The following is a 19,279-nucleotide window of genomic DNA, read 5'->3' on the forward strand; positions in this document are numbered from 1 at the left end:
ATTCCAATTAAATATTGGTGAATGATATCAATATTTTACTACAGCTAAACCTAACCCTATTCCAAAACAGAACCGTCCCTCTACTGATACCTAACCCTACCCACCCCCTCCGATGCCTAATCTTAACTACCCCCCCCCCTCCAATGCCTAACTTTAACCACTCCCACTCTGTTGCATAACCCTAAATCACCCCCCCTCCCCCCACACGCACACACACACACTGATGCCAAATCTTAAATAAAAAGCCCACTGATGCCTAACCTTAACAAAACAAAACAAAAACATCTTATGTGATCTTTTATTATTAGCAATGGGTCAAGGGATTTCCTAATTAGTGGACTCCTAAAGAAGAAGTGGCCAACAAGAGGGACACCTTTGCAGTCAGTAGTTTTGGGCAACAACAGATGACTGTGTGTCTGTAGCTTTAGTCACTCATTACAGTGCCCACAGCACCTAATTGTGCTGCTCACTTCAGCCTGAGATGACAGAGCCATAAACCTGTCGGATGACTGACGTGTGCAGGTACTACCACTACAATTACACTTTAATGTCTGTGAACGCCTTTACTAGAGATGCAACAAAATAAACAGCTACAATGACAACATAGAGATAAAAGCAACACATTGATTATGCATTGTGATTCATACCATCTATAGAAAGTTGAAAAAATAACATCACTCTTTTTTGTGTTTTCTTCTCGTCACACAAACAGACTCTTCTGAGCACATTTACAAGATATGTCTGCAACATTTAAGAGATTTCTTTACTGATAAAATGATTCACGCACGCCGACTTGAACAAGGACACACAGAAATGTAAGGTTAATAAATAAATAAATACTCTTCACCCTTGTAATTTATGCAAAACACTGATATCTCAGGACACAAATGTACTTGTAGAAACAGCCAAATATAATTAGCTATTATATGATAAAGGTATAGATTCATCAATATTTTTAACACTGGATATGTAAAGTTGCATTGTGGGGCCTCGAAGACAGATCCCCAAATATCATACTTAATAAGGATTTTAATAAAAAATATTATCTAGCTCAGAATTTGTTAATGCAACTACAGACCACACTTGCCAACAACAAACACCAAGAAAGGGTACCGATTATAGGATACTAGAATTTTATGACATTCACTCATTTGTCAACTGGGATAAAAAGGAGTAGATGTTTGCTCTCTGCTTTAAAAGGCCAGTGTGATGCTTACCAAGTGAGATTTGGTTGGAAAATTAAGCTAACTTGTATACAGTTACTATCACTGGCAGGAAAAGCGCTCATATGACATCATCACCCTAATGACTGCAGGCAGTATGTATTCTGTGGTCAGTAGCACTGTAACAAGCTCTGCTCGAAAATAACAAGGTATGGCTATCTATTCACTGGAGTAACAACATTTGATTTGATATTAGCTTTTTGTATATACACCTATTCTGCAGTAATAAGAAATCATTGTTGTGATCTACGGATTCACTACAGCAAAGCAAACTCGTCAGAGTCTGCAGTGATTATAAACTGACATTGCTGCATAAATGCAGGCAGCAGAGGGTACCAGTGCTGGCATTACACTCCAGACCCATACATGTGAACTCAGGGAATTAGTGTTGATCGTAATGTATAATTAGCTACATTTTATGAAATTTTGCATAATTTTTGCAAATCACAGACAAATTTGCACGTAGTCTTGATTTTGCATAGTTTTCAGAGGTTGGGTGAAATTATGTTAACAGAATTCACTAAAGAGTTTTGAACGTATTCTTACATAAATAAGTATATCTGCAAAAATGTATGGGCATGCATGCGAAAATTCATTTTCACCCAATGCTTTGAAGTCATTGGGCCGTTTCACATAGGTGAACATTTTCGCTAAATTACGAGTCAATTATGCATTCCAATTATTTTAATTCATTTGGCAAAAAGTTTAACATTTTGAAATACGATTTTACACCATATTTTGCTGCAAAATTACTACCTGTACTATGTGCATTTCTAGCTCATCACTAATGATAGAGTTTCCCAATAGATGTTCTGAAGTTTCTGACTTGGGTCTTTATCAGACTCATTCCTGATGCTTACACAGAAGTGATTGCTCTGCTGATGATAGTGCTTTTTGTGTGCAGCAAGAAGAAACATGGCATAGTGCATCAAGTCAGAGAAGCCAGTAGTATCTCTGTTCATTGTGAGTGTGACATTGTGGCGTAACCTAAATACACAGCAAAGGATCTAGTATTTAAAAAAAGTACCGGGAGACATCTTTAACCTGCACATAGGCAACAGTGTCAGTTTACAAACAGGCAACCCCAAATAGGCATGCTTTATATCTGAATTTCAGGAATTCCACAAAGCCTACCAATACCACTAACTCACTGACAAGTAACTGTAAGATGCTTTAAAAACTTTGGTTGCAAATATCTTAAACTCAAGTTTCTTTTCACTGCCACATAACCACTTCTCCACTCCCCCTATATCTCTTTACAGTGCTAGGGTTACATCCCACCCATATAAGGGTGCCATAAAGCTTCATAAGAGAAGGACAGTCCAGGATTGTTTTGGACTGCTAGGGTGCTAAATCCTGCCTCGCAGTCCAGGTAGTAAAGTGGTCATGTGACCATACAGATCAACTTGAATATAAGGTATATGCTTGCCCAAGTTTAAAAGTGACTCATCAGGTGTGTTCAAAAAGTTCAAATTTAACCAATTTTAAAGAGACTCTAAACATGCTGTGTATCAGACTGTTACACTGTACAGAATTCAGCGAAATTGGTTGAATACATCTCAATAAATTGAACTTCTTATGGTCAAAATCAGCTGTGTATCTAAGGGAAAGGTTCTCTAGTCCACCAAAAACAACACTGCTAATTAACATAATTCAGGGCTAAATAAAAAACAGATTTTATTTTTAAAAATGGATAGACAAATTATGCTGTGGCCACAGTAAAAATAGTATATAATATACAATCATCCAAGGTTTAAAATAAAACTACTCTCTTAAATAAATACTTTGTACAGTCTTCAACAAATGTCAATGTTAAAAAAGAGATTAACATCCTTTCTGGATGGGGAAGAGATACTCCTCCAGTCTCCTAAAATAAGATCCACTCTTCTAAATCCAAAAAAGTATTGCTGCCAGCGATGAACAAGTTAAATTCCAGTTACTAGCACTTCTATGTCCTGGAAGTAGTCCAATGCCAGACTCATCCCTCATGTCCCATGTTGCCAATGTGAGCTAGGCACCTTTTCTCTGTTTTGATGGTGGCACTGTCTACTACTAGACAGTTTGTGGAAGTAATACTACTACTCTATACTAAGCACTTTGAGTCCTATGGGAGAAAAGTGCTATAGAAATGTTATTGTTATTAAAATCATGTCACCATCACAACAGAGAAGAAGTACCTGCCCCATCTTGGCAATGTGTGACATGAAACACGCTGAAAGAAGTGCGTTGAAGTAGAAGGGAACTTTGTTGGAAATTGAAGAGAGAGTAATGTCTAAAATTCTTTACCACACATTTAAAAAAACAAACTTTTTGAACACAACTTGGACAGTCACAAATTGTATGAGGGATGAGAGGTGGATTGGGAGGTTTTACTGAAGTCACAAAATTCCGCTTTAAGTACTTGTACCACAAGGTGTTTATAAGTGCCTTTGTTATACGCCCAGCATCTTAATTTACATTCAGGAAAATTTACAAACTCAGCATCAACCTACACACATAAGTCCTGGCAGGTTTGACATAATTAAAGAAGGTTCCTCTCAATAATTGCTTCGCTGATAATTAGTATTATTTAATATAGGTCTCTGCTATAGGTCATGTGTACAATGCTAAGGAGACCAGTAAAGTCTACACTGGTCACTAAAGATTCCCCGGTTTTGGTAACGATTTTTGTTTCTTTATAACTAAAAATCAAGACTTGATCTTTTGGGCCTCTAGACTAGCGATTGTTTGCAGTAGAGTGGAGGGACAATGGTGTTGTGCACAACAGAGCAGAACGGGAAATGAAGAATTCAGTTGGCTCAGACTGCTTGCCATACACATGCTAGATTCTTGGCAGAGGCAGCCCTGTTGACCAAGAACTTTCTAGCCTGTGTACAAGGCTTTAGTTGTTAACTGTGTCTGCCCCTTCCTGCTTCACTGAGCTGCACCCATTGGCCAACTGTCAACACCTTTAGTCATGTGATATTGGTGAGAGAATTCCAGTTTACACTATGGACGCAGGGCAATTGATTCAAGGTAACCAACTATCTTTCTCATTTACAATGAGGAAGGCAAAAGCAGGACCACAGAGCCATGATAGACTGAAAACATGAATGAGAAAATCTTTGGACCGCAAATAAGAAAATGGTATATATGTACCTGCATTAAACATATGCTCTTTTTTAAACAGGTTTGCTTTAGCTCTTCCTCCTCTAACTGGCTGCAAAATCACTAGTTGTATGGATGTATGGGCACTTTTAGACTTAATCATCAGTGGAGCTTTTCTTTGTTGCAGGAGCTTCAAAGGCATATTATCCTCATCAGAAATGCATTGATCCAAACTCAGCAGAAGCCTCGGTGCACTCTTCCAGCTACATTATTTATAATGTGAGAGAAGAAAAATTCAACAGGTGCAGAGACTCCCTATCATGCCTGCAGGCAGAGTAAGGTCCCCCATAATGGCTGCAGCTTACAGCATTGTCCATGTGGGACCCCCCATAATGGTTGCAGCTTACAGCATTTTCCATGTGAGATGTAAGATACTGCCTGTCAGGATCTATGAAAAGCTGAAATATCCCTATTGAATAGACTAACCCCTTTAAATAGCTGCACAGCATATAAAATGCCATGTAGTATGTTTTGTGTAGAAAGCCAATTTGCTTTTGCTTTGGCTGATTTTGTTTATTGTATTATAAACAGGAAAGGAGGGAAAAGGTCAAACGTACTCTCCTCCCTGCACAATTGAACAATGCACCCTGTTGTACTATGACTCAGCTATTCCCTTCTTGCCAAATTGCATGTCAGAGCAAAAATATACTTTAAAGTGAACGTGGCAGGGTTTGTCATAAATGTGAACTCAGATTGCTTTTAAAAGAGTAAAAAAGAACTTGCAGTCGGTTATCTTACTGCCAGGCCATGCTCTTTTCCACCTATTTATTCAGCTAAATTGCTGTTGTGATATGCACGGTGTGAACACAGTGCTGTGCGCGCATATTTAGACAGCTGCCTTCTGTGCTCATGGCGGGGGGTGGCAGGCGCGGTGAGGGCTTTCTGGCGGGTGCGCACGGCGGATTCTTTAAAGAACCGGAGGATAACTGGTGCTATTATGAGCAGAAAGATGAGGACAGTGCTAGTAATGCTTCCCACAAACTCATAAATGTGCCCTCATTCACTAACAATAATTGCAGAAGGACAGATGAGGGTTTTGGTCCCTTTGCTCAACATGCGGCTGGGGGAAACCAGGCAGCATTTTTTTGGGGGGGCTATTTAGACTTTCGTCGGTGGCTCCCTGGTAGGGACTGCCATTAATTTTTTGTTTAATCAGAATTGCTGTTAGGATAACTAAACTATGTGTATCCTCAAAGGGAGCACATCCAAAGAAAAGTAAGGTAGTTTCAATCTTTTATATGTTCTAGAAGGTGTTTCAACAAAGAACTTCTTCAGTTCAAATTGGGTGAAGAAAGAAATACCCATACGTAAATGTTTAGCAATATCCACTTACTCCAAGCAAAAAGAAAATAATTCAGCCAACTGATATTCACCATGCAGATGTTGATGAAGTTATTTGGTTAAAACATCTATTTTATGAGTACATAACAGGATTGAATGTCGATGATAAATGCTATCAAAAGGCCTTTGGCCTTAAAGCGGGAGTGTCACCATAAAAATTTAATTTCAACAGCAACTGGTCTGAGTGTATTAAGTGATAAAGATGCTAATCCTGCATTCAAAACTTTTTCTGCTGTTATGATTTGGAGTTATCACATACTTAAGGAGAACTGGCCCTTTAGTAGTCAGTGCCAAACAGTTGCATGCTGGGGGTTCTCTTTATCTATAATACATTCCTCCTCTTTCCTTTATCTCCCTTCCTAGCTGCTGCTTATCTGAAACCTGATCCCCTGCTCACTTGTGTTTACAAGTAAGGCTGAAGTGACTCAGCGATTGGAGGAGAAAGGGCCCTTTTCCACCTGCAGTCGCTAGCGTTCACGCTGAACGCTAGCGATTGCTGAATCGCAAAACCGGCGATTCCCCGACATTTTGCGGCCGCGATTTTGCTATGCTATGCACTGCATAGCAAAATCGCGGCAAATATCGCTCCGCCGCGTGTTCGCGTTCGGGTAAAAAACGAATCGCGGTAGTGGAAATTACCTACCGCGATTCCTATGTTAAAAAGCAAACCGTAGCGATTGTAAAATCGCTAGAGGTTTGCGACTTTGCGATTCAGCCAGCGCAAACGCGCTGGTGGAAAAGGGCCCAAAAGAAAAAAAAGTTAAGGGAAAAATGACATCAGTATTTAGCCTCAGCTGTGGGAAAAAAAACATGGCCCCCACCAGGAACAGAATTCTCTTCATTTTACTACATAAAATTCACTGAAATCAAAACGTGGACAGTACAATACATGTGTTATGTAAGTAGATCAAGTATTTATCTACTTATATATGTGTTTTTTTCCCCTGGCATAGTAAGGCTAATCCTACTGCTTTAAGGATGCTTGTTCAGCCACAGTTTTTTTTTCAATGCAATACTTCAGCCGGGCAACTTAAACAATTAACAACTGCATAATAAGTGTCGACTGATTATGTTTTTTATTGTCCAGAGTAGCTGGATTATCTGCACTTATAGGTGTCGCTTGGAGTAGTTCTTCCATCACCTCATTTGAACTGCAACATAATGATAGTCTTCTTAGAACATAAAAAAAAGTGCAGAACAAAACTAAACAAACTTATTTTTCTTTAGATGTACCATGAGCTGGATAATCAAGAACTCTCACACATATACAGTAACAAGGACCTTTCAACATTCTGTCTCAAAGTCAAAAACCTTTCTTGTGTTCTTGTGTACTTAGGTAGCGGTTAAACTTGTTTATAAGCTACAAGAGACCATGATGTCTATGCTTCAGAGCCGGAAGCTTCCTGTCGCTAGCAAACCAATGATAGTACATCAGCTGGCAGTCATGTGACATTCTGGACAGCAGGCTTAGGTGGGAACTACGTCCACCAGGTTTTGGCTTCTGTTTACTCTGGGCCTGAGATTCTGTAGCTCCCTGGGCACACAAGAAAGGATTTGGGAATATAAGAAAAGCACCTTCGGGCACCTATAGGGACATGTACTGAACAGCACTGCCAGCAAATGTGATAAATAATAGGTTTACTTTAGAGGGTCATTCACAGCTGATATTTGTAGAGTGCTGGTGGCTTTACTTTGATTTGTAATCACATGAAAATTAACTGCGAAATTCTCAGTGTTTGTGCCAACCACAATCATTCTCGTACTCTGTAGCTATCAAAATAAATAAATGCAAAACAATTCAATAAAAAATAAATATTTTCAGTATATGCTTTTCTCCTTTAAACTTCATTAGATTGTGCCTATAAACCTTCCCTGCAACGAGAAAGCTGTGTAGCCAGCTAGGAATACTAGAATGAAGAATGATGTTAACTATTAACCTAGGCCCTGCAGATGGACAACATGCAGGATCCTTTTGGGGGACCTGTGAACATTAATTAGCAGCTGGTCCCAGCAGATGGTGAACTCAAGTTATAATGGAAAATTACAATAGAGTTCTGTCTATCATCATGTTTTGTAAGGGCGCTGCAAGTGCCTTCTCGTGATCTATGTACTCTGCATCAGAAGTGACCCTTCTTACCATAGAACTCGTGAGGTCTCACTCACCACGACTTACTGACAGAGCCTTAAATCAGAGGAGCAAGTGCGTGTTTATGTCTTTGGTTTAACAATACGCTGATGGGGCCAAATGGAAAATAATAGCTAAACAAAGAGAAATACTGGAAATTCATTCTAGTAGCTGTTTCCTCTGCTACTAAAACTGGCTTAAGCTTCTGGCACTTACTTAAGTAAATAAACTGACTGATTAGATATGCTATATAACCCTTTCACCTCTGTTGGGACCCGATTGCATTGCTGAGGAATTATTTCCAGGGCTCCATTGCATTGGACGTTTTCAGGTGTGGTAGAGGTGGTTATACTTGTCCATATAGTGGCCAGTTACTTGTTCTCAATCAGTGTCTGCACTTTGTACACCAGATCCCTGGCAAGCTTCAGGATATGTTTTATGTTGTGCCTTTCTGCCATTTCTGAAACAAACAGAGCAGAAGACATACAGTGTTAGAGAAAAATGTACAGGAAAAGATCCGATCCTTGCTTTCTATAAATGTAACCCAATGCATAGTGAAATTAAGCCACAATTGAATGAATCCACATTTCCTTTACTAGTTAAAAACAGCATTGTGGTTCCATCAGCTTGTGAGTGTAATGGTTTTGAGATTTCACTTTGCCAAACCCCATAAACCACAGCAGAAGAGGAACTGATGGCCTCATTCAGGTTGATATAAAAAAGAAGTGTTTGACAAGCATTTCTAACCCATCTGAGCAGCTTAATGGTATCCAAAGACACCAGTAGACAGCTTTGTTATCCAGTTTTGGCTGGAATTTCAGTCAAGATTTCATATTTTTTGGTTCAGCTGAAACCATCCACAGAAATGTCCTCAGGAGGATGATTGCCTGAACCATTTATTTATTTATTGTATTTATAAAGCGCCAACAAATTATGTAGAGCTGGACATTAGTTAAGGTTGCAGACAATAATTAGGGGTTACATACAGCAATACGACAATACAGGAATACAAGAAAAACCAGCTCACGCAGCACAGTATGGGTACAAGGTGATGCTTAGTCAGTCTCTGGATGGGAGCATGGAGATTAGGCAAGTTGAGTTCACTCAAATGCATAGCATGGGTGCACAGTAATGGAGGTGCATGATCAGGTAGGACAAAAAAGGAGGAGGACCCTACCCAAAGGCTTACAATCTAGAGGGAGAGGTAGGGACACGAAAAGGTAGGGGACCAGAGTTCAGCTGCGGGTTTAGAGCAGTAGTGAGGGGTGGTAGGCCAGAGTGAAAAGGTGAGTTTTGAGGGCCTTCTTGAAGATGTTGAAGGAGGGGGCTGCCCTAATGGGTGGAAGTAGGAAGTTCCATAGTGTTGGCGATCCGTGCGTCGCTCGCTACTCTGCAGCAGTTTCAGACACCCCACCGCATGTCTTGGAAAGTGCAGGTGGAGACTTAAGGTGCGTACACACGCACTACGGCCGCCAACGACGGGTCCGTCAGACCCTCCCGCTGGGCGGACTTTCAGGCGACAGTAGCGCGTGAGTTCACGCTGTCGGCAGACTGATAAGGCTGTTTCTGAACGATCCGCTGAGCGGATCGCTCAGAAACAGCCTTATCAGTCCGCCGACAGTGCGTACACACACGCTGCTGTCGCCTGAAAGTCCGCCCAGCGGGAGGGTCTGACAGACCCGTCGTTGACGGCCGTAGTGCGTGTGTACGCCCCTTAAGAAGAAGAGACGGAAAAAAAATCTTGAATCTGATTCTGGACTGGATAGGAAGCCAGTGAAGGGATTCACAGAGGGGAGCCACCATGGTGGAGCGATGGGAGGAGTGGATAATTCTGGCCGCCACATTCATGACGGACTGCAGCGGGGCAATACGGGTCATAGGGAAACCAGACAGAAGGGCATTGCAGTAGTCAAGGCGGGAAATTATGAGGGCATGGATGAGGAGTTTGGTGGTGACAGAGGTCAGGAAAGGGTGGATCTTGCAGATGTTACGGAGGTGGAAGTTGCAAGACTTTGTGAGGTTTTGGATGTGGGGAGTGAAGGAGAGTGTGGAGTGCAGGGTGACACCCAGACAGCGGGCTTGAGAGGGAGGGCGAATGGTAGTGTGGTTAACAGTGACATGCACATCTGTGCACGTGTGTGAGAGGTGGCTCACTGGCTGCCCGAAGTGTCCCTGCTTCTCTCCCTCCCTCTGCAGAGGAGTGCAGAAGTGTTAACAGCAGAAGAAAAAGTGGGTCACATCTGACTATCCAAAGGGGGCACATCTAGCTATCTAAAGGGGGGAAGAGGGGCACATATGATAATCTAAACAACATTTGACTCCACCTATGACCACCAGCACATTCTGATGCGTGGCCACGCCCATTTTGTCCAGAGGGGTCGCAAAAACTGCCTTTGTCCCCTGGCGCTGAAAACCCTAGCTATGCCTCTGTATATGGAGACTGCCATATTTATTTCCTTTTAAATAATACCAGTTGCCTGGCAGCCTTGCTGATCTATTTGGCTGCAGTAGTGTCTGAATCACACCAGAAACAAACATGAAGCTAATCTAGTTAGCTCTGATACTGATATAAATGTCAGAAACACCTGATCTGCTGGATGCTTGTTCAGGTTCTATGGCTAAAAGTATTAGAGGCAGAGGATCAGCAGGATAGCCAGGCAACTGGAATTGCATAAAAGGAAATAAATATGTGAGCCTCCATATAAAGCTCACTTCAGGTTCCCTTTAAGGGAGAGAACATCCTGATGGTCCTTTTGATATAATCATATAAGATTATATCTAACTAGATGAAAACAATACAATTCTAAATTATTTTTTGCAGGATGAAACTCAATGTCAATTGTTGTAGATACATTTTTTGCTAGTCAAATCTGGAACAAAAATATGTCTGCGTGTAGCCAGTCTAATGCAGTATCTCTTCCAACTGTCTCTACAGAATCTCAGGTAAAATAATCTCCCTATTTCTATTTTCATTTTTAGAGATGTACACACAACTACAACTATCACCAATTCTGGATAACAAGCAAATGGACAATAATGATTTAACCACTGCAAATTAATCATATTCATTTTATCTGAATGATAAAGCCTCAATGACTGCAGTGGGTTTCAGATTCACTTTTATTTTAGCTCCTCAAGTATTTATAAATCAGCTGTCAACAGGCCTGGATTTACCTTACTGGAGCCTATAGGCACAGATGTCCTGGCACCAGGGGTGCAGCTAAGGATTTGGTGGCCCCAAGCAGTCCATAACTTGAGGCCCCCATCCAAGAATACCCCCAGTATAGGTTACATCGGTATATGCCTCCAGTATAGGTTAGATCGGTATATGCCTCCAGTATAGGTTAGATAAGTATATGCCCCCAGTATAGGTTAGATAGGTATATGCCCCCAGTATAGATTAGATAGGTATATGCCCCCAGTATAGCCAGGAGGGTGTGTGCAGTGGTGGGGGAGCGGGGAGAAATATGTTTCCACTTACTGTGGAGAATAGCGGAGCCGCCGCCGCGCAGGGCAGCATGGCGGCGGCCTCCGCTTCACAGCTGGCGGTTTCCGAATCTCATACGGAACCGCCGGCGTAGAGCAGGGCAGGCACCGCCGCGGCTGATAGTATGGCGGCGGGTTCCGCTACTCAGCCGGCGGACTTCGGTGTGCGGGCGTGCGCTGACCGGGGACCTGGCCTCTCTGAGGTTCAGAGGCAGAGGGTCATGCGCACGCACGCGAGGCGGATGGATATTTATTCCTTGAGAAGACGGGTCAGTTGTTCCGGCGATCAGCTGACCTCAGCCAGCCAATCACATGCTGACTTCAGGTCCAGCCCCATGGGCGGGCTGGTGGAACTGGGCTCTTGCATTTAAGCCCACAGATGCCATTTGCTCACTGTCTGCTGTCGTGAATACTTAGGTGTAAACGCTCAGACCTTAGCTCAGTTCCCGGGTGTTGATATCAAGGACGTCACACCTCAGTTTAGGATTGTATTGCATATTTATCTGTGTTTTGACTTTGGCTATCCCTGACTACTCTCTGCTCTTCTCGATTTTGTACCTTTGCCTATCTGATTCTTAGTTGCCGACCCTGCCTGTTAAATGGACTCTGAATCAGCCTTCTGTTCTTGTACTGCTGCCGTCTCTCTGTTGCCAAACCTTTGCCTGTCTGACCTTTCTCTTTTCCCCAGTGGAACATCTCCCACTGGTGGGATATCTCTGAGGCTTGCCTCTCCGAGACGCCTGCCCTAGCAGACGATTACTGCCAGGGGCTGAGATCCCAATCTTCCCCTGGGCCGAGGATCTCACACACGGGGTTCCCATTCAGAGGTAACCACACCTCTGAGGAATCACCGTGTGGTGGATATTTCCACAATCTTGTATATTGTACAGTATTGATTGTCATTTTTTCTGCTACGGTATCCAGAGGTTAGTTGCACTTGCATTATTGGTGATTCTGCAGATCATCAATAATCGGGTGACATTTGCATTATTGGTGATACTGCAGATCACTAATAATCAGATTCTCTCTGCTTACTGACACCGATCATTACAGAACAGCAGACCACTAGTATGGATGCACTACGCAGTCAGGTCGAGACTCTAACCACCTCGCTTTATAACCTCATTGAGGTGGTTAATTCGCAACAGACTCAGATCAACCAATTGACTGGGTCTGTACGGGTCTTGCAGACGACTGTGGCCACAGTGCAATCCCCTCCAGTCACAGATCTCCGTATGGCAGTCCCCGAAAAGTTTTCAGGGCAAAGATCCGACTTCCAGAACTTCCGCAACTGGGTTTTGTCTTATTTTGAGCTACGTCCAACTTTGTCAGGTTCTGAGCAGCAAAGGGTGACCTTTATTAAGACCTTATTGTCCGGGGACTCACAAACCTGGGCATATGGTCTTTCGCCCGAAGATACGGCTCTGAGGTCAGTTGAGGAATTCTTTAAATCAATGGCTATAATTTACGGTGATCTGGATGCTTCGATCACTGCTGCGAGGAAGCTCAAAACTCTCAGGCAGGGTCGAGATACGGTCGAGGTTTATGCGGCAGAGTTCAGAAGGTGGGCTGTGTCATCCAGGTGGGGGTCCTACGCCTTATTAGACTGTTTTCTGTCAGGCCTATCAGACGCAGTCTCTGAACTGATGTTAGGGCACCCTGAACCGAAGTCCGTCGATGACGCCATTTCCTTGGCGATACGAGCGGACCGCAGGTTACGCTACCAGCGTCAATCGAGAGGCAAGAATGCAGTAAGATCACTCTCTTTTGCATCCTCGTCACCTACCCCTCCTACTGATGAGCCGATGCAAATCGGACATTCTCGCTTGACTCGGGCCGAGAAAGAGCGCAGACGGGCCGAAAGACTTTGTTTATATTGCGCAGAGGAAGGCCATATTGCTCAAAATTGCCCCAATAAATCAGGAAATGCTGCAGTCTAGGTGTAGTTAGAGGTAATACCCTAGATGCACAGAGCTTACCTCTAAATCAGAATAATCGCTTACTTCTCCCGTGTTCCATTTCTTGGGGGAATTTGACTGTTTGCACTGAGGCTTTTATAGATTCTGGATCTGCGGCTAATTTTTTAGACTACAAGTTTGTGAAGGGGCTGGGTGTTCCTTTACAACTTTTAGACCGACAAGTAGTTGTTACCGCAGTAGATGATTCGCCTTTACAGTGCAGACAACCTCTCTCTCAGACACCATTATTGTTATGCACGATAGGGGTTTTACACAAAGAAAGTTTACAGTTTCTTGTTTTGCGCATGGCAACCTCCACCGTGATCCTCGCTATGCCCTGGTTACAGCTCCACTCCCCACAGATAGACTGGGCGTCAGGTCAGCTACTCAGTTAGTCACCTTATTGCCATTCTCATTGCTTGGGGAGAATTGCAAGTTGTGCTGCCAAGATAGAGGTTAAGGGGGTACCAGTACAATACGCTGAGTTTGCGGATGTGTTCTGTCCTAGGGCCGCCAATAAACTCCCACCACATCAGAGTTTTGACTGCCCTATCGACTTAAGATACGGTTGTATGCCCCCTAGAGGTCATCTCTATAATTTGTCAGGACTGGAAAAGCTGGCAATGCGGGAATACATTAAGGACAACCTGGCAAAAGGGTTCATCCGCCCTTCCCGGTCACCGGCTGGGGCAGGTTTTTTCTTTGTTAAAAAAAAAGATGGTGGTCTTAGACCTTGTATTGACTACCGAGGTCTAAACCAGATCACCATCAAGAATCGCTATCCGTTGCCTTTGATAGACAATCTCTTTGCCCAGATTACCAATGCCAGTATTTTCTCAAAATTGGACTTACCTGGGGCATACAACCTGGTGCGCATCAGGGATGGTGACGAATGGAAGACGGCCTTCAATGCACCCGACGGGCATTACGAGTATCTCGTTATGCCCTTCGGGTTATGTAACACCCCGGCCGTCTTCCAAGAGTTAATAAACGAGGTATTCAGGGAGGTTTGTCTTGGTATACCTTGATGACATACTGATTTTCTCTCCAAACCTTGTAGAGCATCGTAAACATGTCAAGTATGTATTGAAGAAGTTGAGACAGAATTTACTGTATGCAAAACTAGAGAAGTGCCTCTTTGAGGTCACTCAAATTCCTTTTCTGGGGTATATTATTTCAACTTCGGGTCTCTCTATGGATCCAGAAAAGGTTTCGGCTGTCTTGGAGTGGCCACAACCGGTAGGCTTGAAGGCACTTCAAAGATTTCTTGGTTTTGCTAACTACTACCGGAGATTTATCAAGGGATTCTCTTCGGTAGTAGCCCCTCTGACTAGTCTTACCAAGAAAGGGGCTGACCCATTACCATTGGTCACCAGAGGCTCAGTCAGCCTTCGACACCCTGAAGAGATTGTTTTGCTCTGCACCTATACTGAGACATGTCGATGTCACCCTTCCCTTCATGGTGGAGGTGGATGCCTCAGAAATTGGGGTGGGGGCTGTCCTGTCTCAGCATTCTGGTCTGCAGGGCAAGACACATCCCTGTGCTTACTTTTCATGTAGATTTTCCCCTGCTGAAAGAAACTACGATGTGGGCAACAGGGAGCTCCTTGCCATCAAGTTAGCCTTCCAGGAATGGCGTCATTGTCTGGAGGGTGCAGAGCATACTATTGTCATATATACTGACTATAAGAACCTGGAGTACATTGAAGGCGCGAAGAGACTTACCCCCAGACAGGCCCGTTGGTCCTTGTTCTTCTCAGCTTCAGATTTGTTATCACTTACACTCCAGGTTCTAAAAACGTCAAGGCAGATGCTCTCTCCAGATGTTTCGAGCCTGAGACAACTCAGTCAACATCTCCAGAGAGTATTCTATCCTCCAAAGTGGTGTTAGCGGCCGTTGAGACCTGGGAGGATTGGGCAGCTACCCTAGCTACTTACCAGTTAGATACCCCGGAAGGGAAACCGGAAGGGGTTCTCTTCGTGACACTTCCTTTCCGATTACAAATCATGCAGTTGTTCCATGCCCATAAGAACGCAGGTCACCCTGGGGTCACTCGCACTCTGGATCTGCTCACTAGGTGTGTGTGGTGGCCTTCATTGGCCTCAGATTGTAGGGAATTTGTCAGAGAGTGTGTTGTCTGTGCCAGGAGCAAGCCTTCCCGCCTGGCTCCGGTGGGCACCCTACAATCCTTGCCAGTGCCAAGTGAACCATGGACCCATTTGTCCATGGACTTCATTGGCGAGCTCCCCAGGTCCGAAGGCATAACAGTCATCTGGGTAATCGTAGACAGATTCAGTAAGATGGCGCATTTTGTTCCACTTAAAGGATTTCCCTCAGCTCAGGAATTGGCCGACCTCTTCATGCAACATATCTTCCGGTTACATGGTATCCCGGATGATGTGGTTTCTGATAGAGGAGTCCAATTTGTATCAAAGTTTTGGAGGGCCTTTTGCCATACGCTGGGTATGAACCTGTCTTTTTCATCAGGGTAATACCCACAGACAAACGGGCAGACCGAAAGGGTTAATCAGGCTCTGGAGCAGTTCCTGAGATGCTATGTAGCAGATGCACAAACCGAATGGGTTAGGTTTTTGCCGTTTGCGGAGTTCGCGCACAACAACCTGAAAAGTTCGTCAACAGGGTTGTCCCCTTTTCAGGTTGTATCGGGAAAATCCCCTAAGTTTTCCCCATTTCCGGTGTGTTCCTCTCCCTTCCCGGCCCTGGAGGATTGGCAGAGGGCTTTGAGGCAGCTTTGGGGACAGGTGAAAAGAAATTTGGGAATGGCCTTTCAGAGACAAAAAAGACAGGCCGACAAGAGATGCTCTGTTGAGTGGCACTTTGCTCCAGGAGACAAGGTATGGGTGTCAACCAGACATTTGGCACTTAGACAATCGTCCACCAAATTAGGTCCCAGGTTCATAGGGCCTTATCCGGTGGTCAAGAGGATCAATGATATCTCTTATGTTATTGATCTTCCAACCAGCATGAGATGTGGGAGGTCGTTCCACGTCTCTCTTCTGAAACCGGCAGTGTATGTGGATTCCTCCCCCCCCCCCCCCCCAGGTGCAATAGAGGGTCAGATAGAATATGAGGTTGAAAAGATTTTGGATTCTCGCTTAGTGCAGAATTCGGTGCAGTATCTGGTCCACTGGAAAGGGTATGGTGTGGAGGACAGGTCCTGGGTTCCAGAGGATCGCATGCATGTTGAGAGATTGAAGAAGAGATTTCATCAGTTACATCCTGAGAAACCGTGTAGGAAGTGTCCGGAGTCCACTCCTCAAGGGGGGGGTACTGTGAAGAATAACGGAGCCGCCGCCGCGCAGGGGGCAGCATGGCGGCGGCCTCCGCTTCACAGCCGGCGGTTTCCGAATCTCATACGGAACCGCCGGCGCAGAGCAGGGCAGGCGGTGGCAGGCAGAGCATAGTATGGCGGTGGGTCCCGCTACTTAGCCGGCGGATTTCGGTGTGCGGGCGTGCGCTGACCGGGGACCTGGCCTCTCTGAGGTTCAGAGGCAGAGGGTCATGCGCACGCGCACGAGGCAGATGGATATTTATTCCTTGAGAAGACGGGTCAGCTGATCCGGCGATCAGCTGACCTCAGCCAGCCAATCACATGCTGACTTCAGGTCCAGCCCCCTGGGCGGGCTGGTGGAACTGGGCTCTTGCATTTAAGCCCACAGATGTCATTTGCTCACTGTCTGCTGTCGTGAATACTTAGGTGTAAACGCTCAGACCTTAGCTCAGTTCCCGGGTGTTGATATCAAGGACGTCACACCTCAGTTTAGGATTGTATTGCATATTTATCTGTGTTTTGACTTTGGCTATCCCTGACTACTCTCTGCTCTTCTCAATTTTGTACCTTTCACTATCAGATTCTTAGTTGCCGACCCTCCCTGTTAAATGGACTCTGAATCAGCCTTCTGTTCTTGTACTGCTGCCGTCTCTCTGTTGCCAAACCTTTGCCTGTCTGACCTTTCTCTTTTCCCCAGTGGAACGTCTCCCACTGGTGGGATATCTCTGAGGCTTGCCTCTCCGAGACGCCTGCCCTAGCAGACGATTACTGCCAGGGGCTGAGATCCCAATCTTCCCCTGGGCCGAGGATCTCACACACGGGGTTCCCATTCAGAGGTAACCACACCTATGAGGAATCACCGTGTGGTGAATATTTCCACAATCTTGTATATTGTACAGTATTGATTGTCATTTTTTCTGCTACGGTATCCAGAGGTTAGTCGCACTTGCATTATTGGTGATACTGCAGATCACTAATAATCAGATTCTCTCTGCTTACTGACACCGATCTTTACACTTACCTGCCTGAATCCTGCACAGAGTTTCTATCTTCAGCCTCTCCCCGCGCACGTCGCATCGGTAAGAGCGCCCCCTGTGATGACATGCGGTTACGCCATCACAGGGGGCGCTGGTACCATAGCGACAGACGCCGGGACAGGAAGTAGATAGAAGCTGTCAGGATCTAGGAAGTAAGTGGAAAAATCTCTCTCCCCGCACGCCAGCCGCCCATTGCCCTCACGCCAGCCGCCCGCACGGCCGCCGCCAGCAGCAGAGCGAGGCCCCCCGCAGTTTGAGGCCCCAAGCGGGGGCTTGGCTTGCTGGTATGCTGGCAGCACCCCTGCCTGACACCCTAGAGCTCGCTCTCCATGAACCTACAAACCCCCACTGAACTGCACCGCAAGTGTTTTGACTGTCCAAGTTGTCACTTCTTCCTTGCTTCCCTTACCAATCATAGGATAGCTACAGGTACCCCTTAGTATTAGGTAGTGAGAAGTACACTCAATATGAAGTAGCTCAAGGTGCCCCCAAGTGTTAAATAGCTATGAAAACCTCAGTATTATGTAACTAGAGGTGCCTAAAGGTGACTAAAGGCAGTGCTGACTGCAGAAGCTATGGGGATAGTCAGATAATCACCTGAACAGCCAATGAAACATTAACATTCACATTATGCTTTAAATCTAAGGTCCTAATTTGACTGTGGACTAAGCATTTATATTAAAGTATATGCAGCCTCCTCCTAAACAGCTTAACCTATCCATTCTCGTGAACTGAAACTGGGGTGTCGTCTTTGTTAAATGATCAGCTTATTCAATAATGATTATTTGGAAAAAGAAACTAGATTTAATAGAGGAGCTAGAGTGACTGATGCCTGCAGGTTCTACTGTTGTACATTTTCCAGCATACTTCTTGTGTGGCATAAACACATGGTCTGGACCTAACCAGAGGCTTCAGCTTTTCTCACCATTAAAGCAGAAGGAAAAACAAAATAAAAGCTGAGCATCAACTAGTGCAGATTCTTGCTAGTGGTAATGATATTTTGAAGTTTAATACTTGGGTTTAGGTAAACACTATGGGAAAGAGAGGAGGGACCTTAACCTCAGAAAGTAGAAGAAGATTGGTTCAGCAATTTAAGAAGTGACATGACATGATTATGTGTCTTATAACTGGGCACCGTTTGCTGATAAAATATAAAGCCCACTTATTAGAGCAGACCTTTGTGTATTTGATGAAGAAAGTGGTAAGTGTACTTTAATGTGAATTACAGGTCCAGGGGCCAGGAAATGAAGAACAACAATAACATCTTGGTGGGGATCTCGGTGGGGGTTCTAGTTTTTTTCCACTCTACAAAAAGCATTTTACTTTTTTTTTTTTTTTTTTACTATCATTGTCAATGCTTGCTTTGGAGATGTTAGCCCCCCTCATGCAAGGAGATTCTTCCAGGGACACGGGCTGCACTAAAGCTGAGTACACACGATACAATTTTCCGTCAGATCGACGAAACTATTAAAAAATTTCCGACTGGTCCAATCAGATTCCTGTTGATTTTGCAATCGATTTCAGGTACTTATCAACGCAAAATTTATTGCAAAATCGTTAAGAAACAATTTGTAAGTCTACACACGATGCAATTTCTTCTTAGATCACCAGTTGATCTGATGAAAATTGTATGGTGTGTATGAGGCTTAAAACCTCAAGAGAGGTGTTA

General features: G+C 44.2%; 2 protein-coding genes across 6 annotated transcripts in view; one reads left to right on the forward strand and one right to left on the reverse strand.

The window, feature by feature from the left end:
- Positions 1-5,197, forward strand: part of LHFPL7 (LHFPL tetraspan subfamily member 7) — a 49,730-nt gene extending 44,533 nt beyond the window's left edge. For 2 of the 3 annotated variants that reach the window (XR_011021937.1, XR_011021938.1), the window contains 2 exons: positions 713-815; positions 4,498-5,197. The gene's annotated coding sequence lies outside the window, so the exon portion shown is untranslated. Of the gene's footprint in view, positions 1-712; positions 837-4,497 lie in introns of those variants that run through there. The other variant, XM_068239149.1, reaches the window with a different exon arrangement.
- SGSM1 (small G protein signaling modulator 1) overlaps positions 1-19,279 on the reverse strand; it is a 556,432-nt gene that overhangs the window by 356,656 nt on the left and 180,497 nt on the right. Inside the window, exon 25 of one of the 3 annotated variants that reach the window (XM_068239098.1) lies at positions 214-8,296. The exons of the other annotated variants lie outside the window; for them this stretch is intronic. Coding sequence (XP_068095199.1) covers positions 8,208-8,296 — 89 coding nt within the window. The 3' untranslated portion in view covers positions 214-8,207. Of the gene's footprint in view, positions 1-213; positions 8,297-19,279 lie in introns of those variants that run through there. 3 annotated transcript variants of the gene reach the window in all.

Source organism: Hyperolius riggenbachi, chromosome 1 (genome assembly GCF_040937935.1).
Source record: "Hyperolius riggenbachi isolate aHypRig1 chromosome 1, aHypRig1.pri, whole genome shotgun sequence".
In the NCBI taxonomy this organism is placed as follows: Eukaryota; Metazoa; Chordata; class Amphibia; order Anura; family Hyperoliidae; genus Hyperolius; species Hyperolius riggenbachi.